Source organism: Pongo abelii, chromosome 20 (assembly GCF_028885655.2).
Source record: "Pongo abelii isolate AG06213 chromosome 20, NHGRI_mPonAbe1-v2.0_pri, whole genome shotgun sequence".
Lineage (NCBI taxonomy): Eukaryota > Metazoa > Chordata > Mammalia > Primates > Hominidae > Pongo > Pongo abelii.
In genome coordinates this window covers 457,714-471,416 of record NC_072005.2, presented here as the reverse complement: position 1 = coordinate 471,416, position 13,703 = coordinate 457,714, and the positions used below count along the sequence as shown (strand labels likewise).

Here is a 13,703-nt window from a genome sequence, read left to right as displayed (position 1 = left end):
CCTGAGTAGCTGGGATGACAGGCGCCTGCCACCATGCCCAGCTAATTTTTGTATTTTTAGTAGAGATGGGGTTTCACCACGTTGGCCAGGCTGGTCTCAAACTCCTGACCTCAGGTGATCCGCCCGCCTTGGCCTCCCAAAGTGCTGGGATTACAGGCATGAGCCTCCGCGCCCGGCCCAATCATTGTCTTTTGAAAACAGCCCACCCAGTGCAGCTGTAGCCTCACCTCCCAGGGCTGGTATGCAATAGGCGCTTAACAAATATCACGGGGCAGCTGAGGCAGGCGGATCACTTGAGGTCAGGAGTTCGAGACCAGCCTGGCCAACAAGGCGAAACCTCGTCTCTACCAAGAAATACAAAAATTAGCTGGGCATGGAGGCTGAGGCAAAAGAATTGCTCCCAGCTACTCCGGAGGCTGAGGTGGGAGAATCGCTTGAACCAGGGAGGTCGAGGCTGCAGTGAGCCGAGATCACGCCACTGCACTCCAGCCTGGGCAACAGAGTGAGACACTCTCACAAAACAAAACAAAAGCAAAACCACGGCTGCTCATGCCCGTAATTTTAGCATTTTGGGAGGCCGAGATGGGAGGATCGCTCCAGCCCAGGAGTCTGAGACCAGCCTAGGCAATCTAGTAAGACCCCATCTCTACCAAAAATAAAAATTAAAAAAATTGTCAGGGTGTGGCGTTGTGCGCCTGTAGTCCCAGCTATTCGGGAGGCTAAGGGGAGAGGATTGCTTGAGCCTGGGAGGTTCAGGGGGCAGTGAGCCGTGACCCCACCACCTTACTCCAGCCTGGGCAGCAGCACGAGACACCGTCTCAAAAATGAATGAATGGCCGGGCGTGGTGGCTCACGCCTGTAATCCCAGCACTTTGGGAGGCCGAGGCGAGGGATCACGAGGTCAGGAGTTCTAGACCAGCCAGGCCAACATGGTGAAACCCCATCTCTACTAAAAATAAAAAAATTAGCCGGGCATGGTGACGGGCAACTGTAATCCCAGTTACTTGGAGGCCAAGACAGGAGAATCACTTGAACCAGCGAGGCGGAGGTTGCAGTGAGACGAGATCGTGCCACTGCACTCCAGCCTGGACAACAAGAGCAAAACTCTGCCTCAAACAAACAAAAAATAATGAATGAATGAATGAATGAATACCAGTGTTGCCGGATACGCCTGAAGGGACAGGGCTTCCTGCCTCAAAGATATAGGGCCAGGCCGGGTGCGGTGGCTCACGCGTGTAATCCCAGCACTTTGGGAGGCCGAGTTGGGCGGATCACCTGAGGTCAGGAGTTTGAGAACAGCCTGACCAACATGGTGAAACCCTGTCTCCACTAAAAAATACAAAAATTAGCCGGTCGTGGTGGTGGGCACCTGTCATCACAGCTACTCAGGAGGCTGAGGCAGGAGAATCGCTTGAACCCGGGAGGCGGAGGCTGCAGTGAGCTGAGATCCCGCCACTGCACTCCAGCCTGGGTGACAGAGTGAGACTCTGTCTCAAAAAAAGAAGAAAAAAAAATGAATGAATGGCCGGGCGCGGTGGCTCACGCCTGTAATCCCAGCACTCTGGGAGGCTGATGCAGGCGGATCACCTGAGGTCAGAAGTTCGAGACCAGCCTCGCCAACATGGTAAAACCCCATCTCTACCAAAAATACAAAAATTAGCTGAGCGTGATGGCAGGCACCTGTAAAACCAGCTACTTGAGGAGCTGAGGCAGGAGAATTGACTGAACCCAAGAGGTGGAGGTTGCAGTGAGCAGAGATCACGCCACTGCACTCCAGCCAGGGCAACAAAGCGAGACTCCGTCAAAAACAAAACAAAACAAAACAAAACAACAAAAACAAAAACGCAAGGCGCACCGAGCCCTAGACTGGGGCTGAGCTTGGCCTCGACCTTCCCAACAACCCTCAGGCTTCCAAGGCTGTTGCAGCGAGGCAAGGAGAGGACCGTGGGGGGTGGCGATGGGTGTTCCCAAACTCAAGTAGGGGATTTCTGGAGAATCGGTCTCATGTCCCAAACAATGCCAGGGCTCTGGGCGGCATCAACAGGGGGAGGCCCAGGCTGACGGGCAGGGCCTGGCGGGAACCAGGGGTGAGGGGGTGGGAGACAGGTTCCCCCAGCCCCCCAACATCTTATCTTCCCAGAGACTGAAATTACAGCCCGCCCTTCGTGTGTGCCGCCACCCCCAGCCCTCTCAGCCTGGTGTCAGGGCCCAGAGCCAGCCCTGCCTCCAAAGAGCCCTCGTGCCTCTCTGGGCCTCAGTTTCCCCATCCACGCAAACATGGAGGCACAGATGCCTGCAGTTCTAAGGCCTCCTATGACGTCCCCCTTGTGCCCCCGTCCCCTCCCCCAGTTCAGCAGAGAAAATGAAACTGCACAGTGCACTGGCTCACCCCCAGCCCCGGCCTGGGAGGCTGCTCCGGGTCAAGACCTCCCTGGAGCCCGAGACGCCCCACCTGCCCACCCCACTCGGGTTCGGTTTCCTGGCCCTGCTGGGGCCTGTGAAGTTGTCTGGCTCCCATGCCCCAGAGGTGACCCCACCGGCTCCTCCCTTCCTGACAGGTGACACCTACCCTTCCCGGTGCCTCCCAGGGGCCCGGGAACACCAGCTGCACCCTCTGTGGCTTTCCCTTCTGCCTCCTCAGGGAGGCTGGGTTCAGCTGCCTTCACCGGGTGGGATTCAGGAAAGGCTTGATCCAGCTTTCTGGCTTGGGGGCCCTTCCTGAACAGCCAGATCAGCTGGAGTTCTGGGTCAGCCCCACAGCAACTGGTGATGCAGGCAGTGAACCAGCCACTGTGCGTTCCCTTGAGGCCCGGGCCCTCGATTCCTGCCTATCCTACGTTCCCCACCCTAGCCCAGGCCTCTAGTGTTCCCTGCCAACTCCCTGCCCCCTCACAGCTCCCTCTCCACCCGCCAGCCAGAGGCAGCTTCTCAAAAAGAGAATCAAACCCTAGGCCAGGTGTGGTGGCTCAAGCCTGTAATTCCAGCATTTCAGGAGGCCAAGGCCAGTGGATTGCTTGAGCCCAGGAGTTCGAGACCAGCCTGTGCAACATAGCAAGAGGCTGTCTCTACAAAAATAACTAACTAACTAACTAAATAAATAAAAAGCCAGGTGTGGTGGTATGTCCCTGTGGGCCCAGCTACTTGGGAGGCTGAGGCAGGAGAATGGCGTGAACCTGGGAGGCGGAGCTTGCAGTGAGCTGAGATAGTGCTACTGCACTCCAGCCTGGGCCACAGGGTGAGACTCCGTCTCAAAAAATATATATTAAAAAAATAAAAAGTTTAAAAAATGGGCCAGGTACGGTGGCCCACGCCTGGAATCCGAGCACTTTGGGAGGCTGAGGCGGGTGGATCACCTGAGGTCAGGAGTTTGAGACCAGCCTGACCAACATGGAGAAACCCCATCTCTGCTAAAAATACAAAATTAGCCAGGCATGGTGGCACATGCCTGTAATCCCAGCTACTCGGGAGGCCGAGGCAGTAGAATCACTTGAACCTGGGAGGCGGAGGTTGTGGTGAGCCGAGATCACGCCACTGCACTCCAGCCTGGGTGACAGAATGGAACCCTATCTCAAAATAATAATAGTGATAATTAATCAGACCCTGTCCCTCTCCAGCTCTAGAGGCTCCCTGGCTCCCATCAGCCCTTCGAGGAACCCCCAGGTCGGCCCCTTCACTTCCCCCCGGTCGGCCTATTCCTGCAGGGCACCCCTGGCTATGCACCAAGCCTCCTACCCCAGGGCTTCTCACACACGGTTCCCCCTGCCCGGCACCCTCTTCCCATGGCTGGAAGCCACGTCCAGGGAGGGCACAGCGTGGCCCTGGGCAGAGCCAGATTGGAACAACAACCGCCCAGCCCTGGGCCACCCCACAGTCCTGGTTTCCAGCTCTAAGTGGGCACGGGGCCACCCCGGAGGGAGCAGAGCTGGGGCGGGAGGTCCACAAAACGGCAGGACTCCTGGGCCCCAGGATCAGATCAGGCTGGACTCCGCCCGCCCAGGGCCCGTCCCCACCCGGCAGGCAGGTGGCCGCTCAGACCGGACCGGGGACAGAGTGTGGCTGTGTGGCCGCCTCCCAGGCTGGAGACAAGGCGGTAGTGTCTGTCCTCTGCAGCCTGTCCCTGCCCGGCCGGCCAGGGCGGGGAATGTCAGGCGGGCGGGCCGGGAACGCGCGGGAAGCAGCCCCAGGGCGCAGGCCCCTCCCCAGGACGCGCAGGACGCGCCCCCCTGGCCCCTCCCAAGTCACGGGCGCCCCCCTCGCCCCTCCCCAGGCCCGGACGCCCCCCTCGCCCCTCCCCAGGCCCGGCGCCCCCCTCGCCCCTCCCCAGGCCCGGCGCCCCCCTCGCCCCTCCCCAGGCCCGGCGCCCCCCTCGCCCCTCCCCAGGCCCGGCGCCCCCCTCGCCCCTCCCCAGACCCGGCGCCCCCCTCGCCCCTCCCCAGACCCGGACGCCCCCCTCGCCCCTCCCCAGACCCAGCGCCCCCCTCGCCCCTCCCCAGACCCGGACGCCCCCCTCGCCCCTCCCCAGACCCAGCGCCCCCCTCGCCCCTCCCCAGACCCGGACGCCCCCCTCGCCCCTCCTCAGACCCGGCGCCCCCCTCGCCCCTCCCCAGACCCGGCGCCCCCCTCGCCCCTCCCCAGACCCGGACGCCCCCCTCGCCCCTCCCCAGACCCGGCGCCCCCCTCGCCCCTCCCCAGACCCGGCGCCCCCCTCGCCCCTCCCCAGACCCGGCGCCCCCCTCGCCCCTCCCCAGACCCGGCGCCCCCCTCGCCCCTCCCCAGACCCGGACGCCCCCCTCGCCCCTCCCCAGACCCGGCGCCCCCCTCGCCCCTCCCCAGACCCGGCGCCCCCCTCGCCCCTCCCCAGGCCGGACGCCCCCCTCGCCCCTCCCCAGGCCGGACGCCCCCCTCGCCTTTCCCCAGGACACGCAGGATGCGCCCCCCTCGCCCCTCCCCAGGCCCGGGCGCCGCCGCCTGGGTGATGGATGGAGGGGCCCGCGGGAGGCGGTCGCCGTGGCAACCGCGCCGTCCCCATGGCAACGCCGAGGCCCGGCGCGCGGGGGTGGGGCGGGCGCAGCATCTCCCGCCCCCGGCCTGTGCTGGGGGGGTTGGGGGGGCCGAGGCTTCGGGCCTGGGGCGGCCTAGACGGGCGGGAGGGGTCGGGAATTTCTCCCCCGCGCTGAGGCTAGGGGAGGGGAGGGGGGTCCCGTCTGCGCGTTCAGGGGGCGCCCGCCCAGGAAGGGGCTTCCATACGGGAGGGGTGTGGACCCGCCCCCGACGCCGGGTAGCCAAGGTCAGGCCGACAGAACGCTCCACGTCACAGATCGGAAAAATCAAGCGAAATATGACCACGACGCACGGATCAAAACGGCCACAAACCGAGAACGCCTTCCCCAGAGCTCCCTCCCTCCTGCGGCCGGGTCAGCCCCATTTCACCGACGGGGAAACTGAGGCCGGGCAGGGCGGCCTGCAGACGGCCTTCGCCAGGCGTGGGGGAGTCTCATTCCCGTTTCATCGGCGAGGCCGGGACCAGGACCCCGGCGCAGGGGCTTCCCGGGGTCGGCGGGACGGCGAAGGCTCAGGCTCCCCCGGGCTCACGGAGGGGAGCGGAGGTCAGATCACAAAAGGTCTTACATGCTGGGCGGAGGAGCTGAGTCCCGGGCAAAGGCGTGGAAAGGCTCAGGGCGGCGGCGGTCGTGGTGCCGCTGCGGGTCCCGGGGCAGGTGCTGGGTCTCCGAGCCTCCCTGGCTCCCGGCAGCCGCGCAGAGCCCCTGGAGCGCCACGCCCCCCGCCCGACGCCCACCCCGGCGCGCACAGGCCTCCCGTCTCTGCGATGCTTTTTACGGCGTGTGGCGGTGTGGGCGGCTCGGGGCCCGGCGAGGGCGTCGTCTGGAGCGCGTGAGATAATCCGGCTCCAGGAGATGAGTTCATGAGGCCCAAACCCGACGAGAGCCCCGCAGAGGCCTCCGCGGTGCGGGGCGTTGGTGTTGGAAGGGCCCAGAGAGGTTACGCAACGGCCAAGGTCACCCAGCGAGCAGGGCGGGCCCTGTCCGAGGCGGGAGGGGCGTGTGTGTGATGGGGGCGTCGCACTTGTCCTTCCAGAACCCACGCCCGGGCAGCTCCAGCCAGAACGAGGGGGTCCCTGCCCAGGCAGGCGCCGAGCCCAGCGCCGGGAACATTCCTGCTGCTAATTGAAAGGAAAGAGCTGACGGTGACCTTGGCCATCGTGGGGGGGTGGGGGAGTCACGCGGGGCTGCGAGGTGTGGGGTGCGGGGGGGCAGGGGGGCCCCTTCCCCCACCGGGCAGGGGACGGAGTTCGGGGAATCTGGACCCCAGCTGCTTCCCAGTCCCGGCGATACTCCGTCCTCAGAACCTGTGTCTCCCCTGAGCGCTGGCACCCCCCGCCCTGCTTCCTCCACCACCCTGCCCTGCTCCAAATCCCGGAGTCCGAGCCCCAGTGTCAGCCCCTCACCCTTCATCAGCTCCCAGCTTCCTCTTTCCCTTCTCCACCGCCAAGATCAGCTCAAGCACAGCCACCTCCTCCAGGCAGCCTTCCAGGAAGGAACCTCCTCCCAGCCCTCCCAGGATGCAGCACGGAGGCCCCCAGCGCCACCCCAGTCTCTGGGGCACCGAGAACCCTAAACGGGTTACAGCAGAGAGGCATCACCCCAGAGGAGAGAAGACGGAGGTCAAAGCAGGCCACAGATGCAGAGAAGCAAACCTGTTGCCTATTAACCTGGGGTGGGAAGGGACCCTGCCCGGCCCCTCAGGGGAAGAAGGGGCAGTGAGGCGTGAACGGGGCCTTCCCTGGCTTTCAGCAGGGTCTCAGGGCAAACCCTGCTGCAGAGGCCCCATGGTCCCTCCCCACTCGACTGCACTCCAGCCACACTCCTGAGACGTCCCACAGAGCTCCCACCGCAGGGCCGCTGTGCTGGCTGCACTGCTGCCTGGCACACGGTCACCCAGACCTCCCCGGGCCTCAGGCCCAAGGCCTTTCTGCAGACGTCACCTCCTCATTTAGGCCTCTTCTGGCCTAATTTTCAGCTCCAGGCACCCCTGCAGCCGTCACCACTCGGATCACTTTACTTATCTTTTTCTTTTTTTTTTTTTTGAGATGGAGTTTCCCTCTGTTGCCCAGGCTGGAGTGCGGTGGCACGATCTCGGCTCACTGCAACCTCCACCTCCTGGGTTCAAGCGATTCTCCTGCCTCAGCCTCCTGAGTAGCTGGGATTACAGGCACCTGCCACCATGCCCAGCTAATTTTCGTATTTTTGGTAGAGACGGGGTTTCACCATGTTGGCCAGGCTGGTCTCGAACTCCTGACCTCAGGTGATTCGCCCGCCTCAGCCTCCCAAAGTGCTGGGATTACAGGCGTGATCTTGTCTTCCCACCAGGACAGCAACTGTGTCATTTTTGTCCCTGCCATGTTCCTGGCACCAGGCATACAGCAGGTGCTCAATAAATGCTTGCTGCCCCAGGGAGTCAATTAGGTTCTTTCCATCTTCAGAGGAAACCCCCACCCAGAAGTCCCCCCAACCCCAACCCCCTCTTCTCACACTCCCGCCACTCCCAGGGCCACCTGTCATCTGATCACTGCCTCTTCTTTTTAAAGAAACTCACTGTCACGACTTACATTTATGTAAAGTAGGACCCGGACTCCTCAGTGTGAACAGAGCACAAGCTCCAACCATCTCGGGGGGGAACTACAGATTCACAGATAAACCAACCCGGGTGTCCATCCACAGATGCGTGGGTAAACACAATGTGGCCGTCCACGCACTGGGACACGACTCAGCCACGAACAGTAGCGAGCCACAGCACGGAAGCACCTTGAGGACATCACGCTCAGTGAGAGACGCCAGACACAGAAGGCCACGCAGCGTGTGATCCCATGTCTACGAAATGTCCAGGACCTGCCGATCCAGAGACAGGAAGGGGATTGGCTCCCTAAGGGCTGGGGGAGGGACGGGAGGGGATGCCTAATGGGGACAGGGCTTGTTTTGGGAGTGAAGAAAATGTTCTAAAATTGTGGTGAAAGATACACAACTCTGCTGGGCGCGGTGACTCACACCTGTAATCCCAGCACTTTGGGAGGCCAAGGCAGGTGGATCACAAGGTCAAGAGATCGAGACCATCCTGGTCAATATGGTGAAACCCCGTCTCTACCAAAAACACAAAAATTAGCCAGGCGTGGTGGCGCGTGCCTGTAATCTCAGCTGCTCAGGAGGCTGAGGCAGGAGAACCGCTTGAACCCGGGAGGCGGAGGTTGCAGTGAGCCGGGATTACGTCACTGCACTCCAGCCTATGTGACAGAGAGACTCCGTCCCAAAAAAAAAAAGTACACCCTGTCAGTGTACTAAAAACGACTGAGCTGTACACTTTAAGCAGCCAGACTGCGTAGTGTGTGAAATGTATTTTAATGAAGCTGTTAAGAATGATATACATACAGACGTGTGTATACATACCTGTGTACGTGTGTGTATACGTGCGTGTGTAATGGGAACGCCAGCCTTCTCAACAAGGGCCAGGCCAGGGGCTGTGGTCCTTCCCAACCCCCATGGGGTGCTGAAGCCCCTGCTGGCCCTGCCCTGAGACTTTGCATGGTCGGAAGCGTTTGAATACAAACTGATGAGAACATCAGCTTCTCACTCCCTGACAGGGGTTACTGAAGCACCCTGGGCCTCTGTCCCTCCCCAGCCTTCAGGGTCCCACATCTCTGCCTCCATTGCCCACAGCCTCTGCCCACCCAGGAGGGGCTCCCAGGCCTGGCCCCGTCCCACCACCAGTCTGTTGACCAGGCAGCGCCTCCCACCCAGCTGGCCTCACTCAGGTCCTAATCTAAGCTTTCTTTTTTTTTTTTTTAGAGAGAGAGAGTCTCGCTCTGTCACCCAGGCTGGAGTGCAGTGGCGCAATCTCGGCTCACTGCAACCTCCTCCTCCTGGGTTCAAGCGATTCTCCTGCCTCAGCCTCCCGAGTAGCTGGGAGTACAGGCACCTGCCATCATGCCCGGCTAATTTTTGTATTTTTGGTAGAGATGGGGTTTCACCATGTTGGCCAGGCTGGTCTCGAACTCCTGATCTCAGGTAATCTGCCCGCCTCGGCCTCCCAAAGTCTGGGATTACAGGCGTGAGCCACCGTGCCCAGCCCTAATCTAAATCTAAGTCTTCCCCATCCCAAGGCCTAGCTCCCCTTCCCTCTTCCCACCCAGTCCAGGCTCTGTCCTGGTGACCAGCTCTGACTGTCCCTGAATTTCTGCTTGAAACCCTGGGGCAGGGGACAGCCACTCTGGCCTGATTTTACACTCCTCAGACACCAAGACGTCCACACAGCCATCCTCCCAGAGGACGCCCTCCACCCCCTCATGTATCCAGCGACCAGGCTACTTCTCCCCAGCCAGGGTGCCCCATCCCTGTGGGCATTGCTGACCACACATAGTTCAGGAATCCCATGTTTGCCCTCCTAGACATGGGGTCCTGCCCCCTCTGGCTCTGCCATTTCTCTCCATGTGGCCCCTGTGGCCACAATCCAGACTTGGCCATGACTTGCTCCTCCCTGGGCTCACCCCTCAGCTGCCAGAGCCTTTTTTTGATGACCAGGTCAGCCACTGCTCCTCCCCTGCTCACACACTATCCATGACTCCCCATCCTGGCACTCAAGGCCCAGCAGGAACAAACACCAAAGAGCATTCTCTTCAAAGAGCTTTCCCACTTCTAGCCTTTTGCACATACCAGTCCCTCCACAAGGTGCATCCTTCTGCCTGCCTGGATGAACCCTGAAACATCCTTCTCAGAAAAGGTTCATGATGGACTGGATGAGGAAGCCTTTCTCACACCTCAGAGAAGACCCTGCGTGGCCTTCCAGACCCTGCTGATCCCGCACAGCACGAGGATGGTGAGGAGGGAGCATTTGTTCAATAAACAAATGACGGGTTTCCTAGATCAAGAAAGGATGAGAGGAAACGGGCCCACACTCAGAAAAAAGTGATATAATGCTTTCTTTTTTTTTTTTTTTTTTTTTTGAGACAGAGTCTTGCTCTGTCGCTCAGGTTGGAGTGCAGTGGTGCAATCTCGGCTCACTGCAAGCTCCGCCTCCCAGGTTCAAGCGATTCTCCTGCCTCAGCCTCCTGAGTAGCTGGGATTATAGGCGCCTGCCACCACGCCCGCCCAGCTAATTTTTTTGTATTTTTAGTAGAGATGGGGTTTCACTATGTTGGCCAGGCTGGTCTCGAACTCCTGACCTGAGGTGAACCTCCTGCCTCAGACTTCCAAAGAACTGGGATTACAGGCATGAGCCACCGCGCCCGGCTGATATGATGCTTTTAAAGAACATCAGGCTGTGTGCAGAGGCTCACACGTGTGTACTCCCAGCGCTTTGGGAGGCTGAGGTGGGAGGATGCTTGAGCCCAGGAGTTTGAGACCGGCCTGGGCAACACAGGGAAACCCCGTCTCTACAAAAACAAAACAAAACATACTAATTAGCAGGGTGTGGTGGTGGCACCTGTAGTCCCAGCTACTCAAGAGGCTGGGTGGAGGATCACATGAGTCTGGGACGTGGAGGCTGCAGTGAGCTATGATCACACCTCTGCACTCCAGCCTGAGCAACACAGTAAGACCCAGTCTAAAAAAAGAAGGCCGGGCGCGGTGGCTCACGCCTGTAATCGCAGCACTTTGGGAGGCTGAGGCGAGCAGATCACGAGGTCAGGAGATCGAGACCATCCTGGCTAACACGGTGAAACCCCATCTCTACTAAAAACACAAAAAATTAGCTGGGCGTGGTGGTGGGCGCCTGTAGTCCCAGCTACTCAGGAGGCTGAGGCAGGAGAATGGCGTGAACCCGGGAGGCGGGGCTTGCAGTGAGCCGAGATCGCGCCACTGCACTCCAGCCTGGGTGACAGAGCGAGATTCTGTCTCAAAAAGGAAGAAAAGAAAGAAAAGAAAGAAAGAAGAAAGAAGGAAAGAAAGAAGAGAAAGAGAAAGAAAGAAAGAAAGAAAAAGAAAGAAAGAACGAACGAACATAGGCTGGGCATGGTGGCTCATGCGTGTAATCCCAGCACTTTGGGAGGCCGAGGCAGGCAGATCACTTTAGGCCAGAAGTTCAAGACCAGCCTGGCCAACATGGTGAACAACCTTGTCTCTACTAAAAAATATACAAAAAGCCGGGCATGGTAGCTCACGCCTGTAATCCCAGCACTTTGGGAGGCCAAGGAGCATAGATCACGAGGTCAGGAGATCGAGACCATCCTGGCTAACACAGCAAAACCGCATCTCTACTAAAAATACAAAAAAATTAGCCGGGCATGGTGGCGGGTACCTGTAGTCCCAGCTACTCGGGAGGCTGAGGCAGGAGAATGGCTTGAACCCAGGAGGCGGAGCTTGTAGTGAGCTGAGATCGCGCCACTGCACTCCAGCCTGGGTGACAGGGCGAGACTCCGTCTCGGAAAAAAAAAAAAAAAAGAAAGAAAGAAAAAAAAACATAGGCTGGGCATGGTGGCTCATTCCTGTAATCCCAGCACTTTGGGAGGCTGAGACGGGCGGACGACTTGAGGTCAGGAGTTCGAGACCAGCCTGGCCAACATGGTGAAACCCTGTCTCTACTAAAAATATACAAAAAATTAGCCAGGCGTGGTGGCGCATGCCTGTAGTCCCAGACACTTGGGAGGCTGAGGCATGAGAATCGTGTGAACCCAGGAGGCAGAGGTTGCTATAAGCCTAGATCACACCACTGTGCTCCAGCCTGGGTGACAGCGAGACTCCGTCTCAAACAAACAAACAAAAAGAACATAAGCCAGTTTCCTAGCTTCAAAATCTGAGGCCCTTGAGGATGAACCTGGCTAACGGGTAGAGGCAGAGATGCCCCCATTGGGTGGTGTTCAGAGGGTCCAGGACCATACAGCACCTGCCCTTCCTCTACCCCTGCCTCCCCTAATGATGGCAGTCACATCCCCACTCGCCAGATGAGAATAGTGAGGCCCGGAGGAGACTGACATGCCAAGGTGTGACGGGGAGTCGGGACACCCTCTCTCCACACTCCTCTCCCAAATCACAGAACGGCATGGGAGGGCACAGAAGCAGGGCAGATGCCCCAGGAGCCAAGACCACCGACAAGATCACCTTCTGTGTTTCTCAGTAAACACACCAGGATTGAAAGCCGACACCAGGATGTCTGATATCCAGAACATCACGCCCCACAAGACCACAACCCCCAGACACAGGTACCAAAAACCCTCCCCTGTCCCCGGCGGCTTAGAGGGAGCACGCTCGGCCCACCCAGCAGCAAATCCCCATCCATGCCTCTGCAGCTCTGTGTCCTTACATGTGCCACTGGACCGTCCTGTACCTCAGTTTCCCTCTCTCACAGGGCTTCTGTAAGGATCAAGGGAGTGGGCCGTGCACAGTGCCTCATACCTGTAATCCCAGCATTTTGGGAGGCCCAGCTGGGCGGATCACCTGAGGTCAGGAGTTTGAAACCAGCCTGCCCAACATGGCGAAACCTCGGCTCTGCTAAAAATACAAAAATTAGCTGGGCGTGGTAGCGGGCGCCTGTAATCCCAGCTACTCGGCAGGCTGAGGCAGGAGAATCGCTTGAACCCAGGAGGCGGAGGTTGTAGTGAGCCGAGATCGCGCCACTGCACTCCAGCCTGGGTGACAGAGAGAGACTCTGTCTCTAATAAAAAAAAAGCCAGGCATGGTGGCTCACGCCTGTAATCCCAGCACTTTGGGAGGCCAAGGAGGGTGGATCACAAGGTCAGGAGATTGAGATCATCCTGGCTAACACTGTGAAACCCCGTCTCTACCAAAAATACAAAAAATTAGCCAAGCGTGATGGCGGGCGCCTGTAGTCCCAGCTACTCGGGAGGCTGAGGCAGGAGAACCGCTTGAACCCAGGAGGCGGAGGTTGCAGTGAGCCGGGATCACGCCACTGCACTGCCTGGGAGATGGAGCAAGACTCTGTCTCAAAAAAAAAAAAAAGGGATCAAGGGTCAAGGGAGTTTTCACCCATAAAGCATTTGGAACAGGGCCGTGGAAAAGGCAAGTGCCAGCCGGGCGCGTGGCTCACGCCTGTCATTCCAGCACTTTGGGAGGCCGAGGCAGGCGGATCACCTAAGGTCAGGAGTTCAAGACCAGCCTGGGCAACCTGGTGAAACCCTGTCTCTACTAAAAATACAAAAATTAGCCAGGCGTGGTGGCGGGCACCTGTAGTCATAGCTACTCGGGAGGCTGAGGTAGGAGAATTGCTTGAACCTGGGAGGCGGAGGTTGCAGTGAGTGGAGATCGCAGCTCTGCACTCCAGCGTGGACAACAGAGAGATACTCTGTCTCCAAAAAAAAAAAAAAAAAAAAAGCGTCAGAGGAATTCACACATATAAAGCACTCAGAACAGGGCCGTGGAAAAGGCAGGTACCCACTTAATGGTTGCTGAGTGAATAAATTACGCCTGCACTTCTCAAACTTCCTTCCCATGCAATGCTGTCGTCCCAGCTACTTGGGAGGCTGAGGCGGGGAAGTTGCTTGAGCCCAGGAGTTCGAGACTGGCCTGGGCAACATGGAAAAAAGAAAGAAAGAAACCACCTTCCCACCTTCCGCCGCCTCCCCGACAGTATCTGTCTATTCCTTGCCTTCAAAGCCACTCCAATATAAATCAAATCGCCTTGTTTTAGAAAGAAACATTATATTGTGATCAAGACTGAGCAAACCAGAAGCCACCGCCACA

General features: G+C 59.1%; 1 protein-coding gene across 6 annotated transcripts in view; it reads right to left on the bottom strand.

Moving 5' to 3' along the window:
* Positions 1 to 13,703, bottom strand: part of PALM (paralemmin) — a 38,116-nt gene that overhangs the window by 21,667 nt on the left and 2,746 nt on the right. Inside the window, exon 1 of one of the 6 annotated variants that reach the window (XM_054538521.2) lies at positions 9,723 to 9,916. The exons of 2 other annotated variants lie outside the window; for them this stretch is intronic. In XM_054538521.2, the coding sequence (XP_054394496.1) occupies positions 9,723 to 9,775 (53 nt within the window). In that variant the 5' untranslated portion in view covers positions 9,776 to 9,916. Of the gene's footprint in view, positions 1 to 2,569; positions 4,178 to 5,628; positions 5,828 to 9,722; positions 9,917 to 13,703 lie in introns of those variants that run through there. 3 more of the 6 variants (XM_054538523.2, XM_054538526.2, XM_054538525.2) reach the window with 3 other exon arrangements.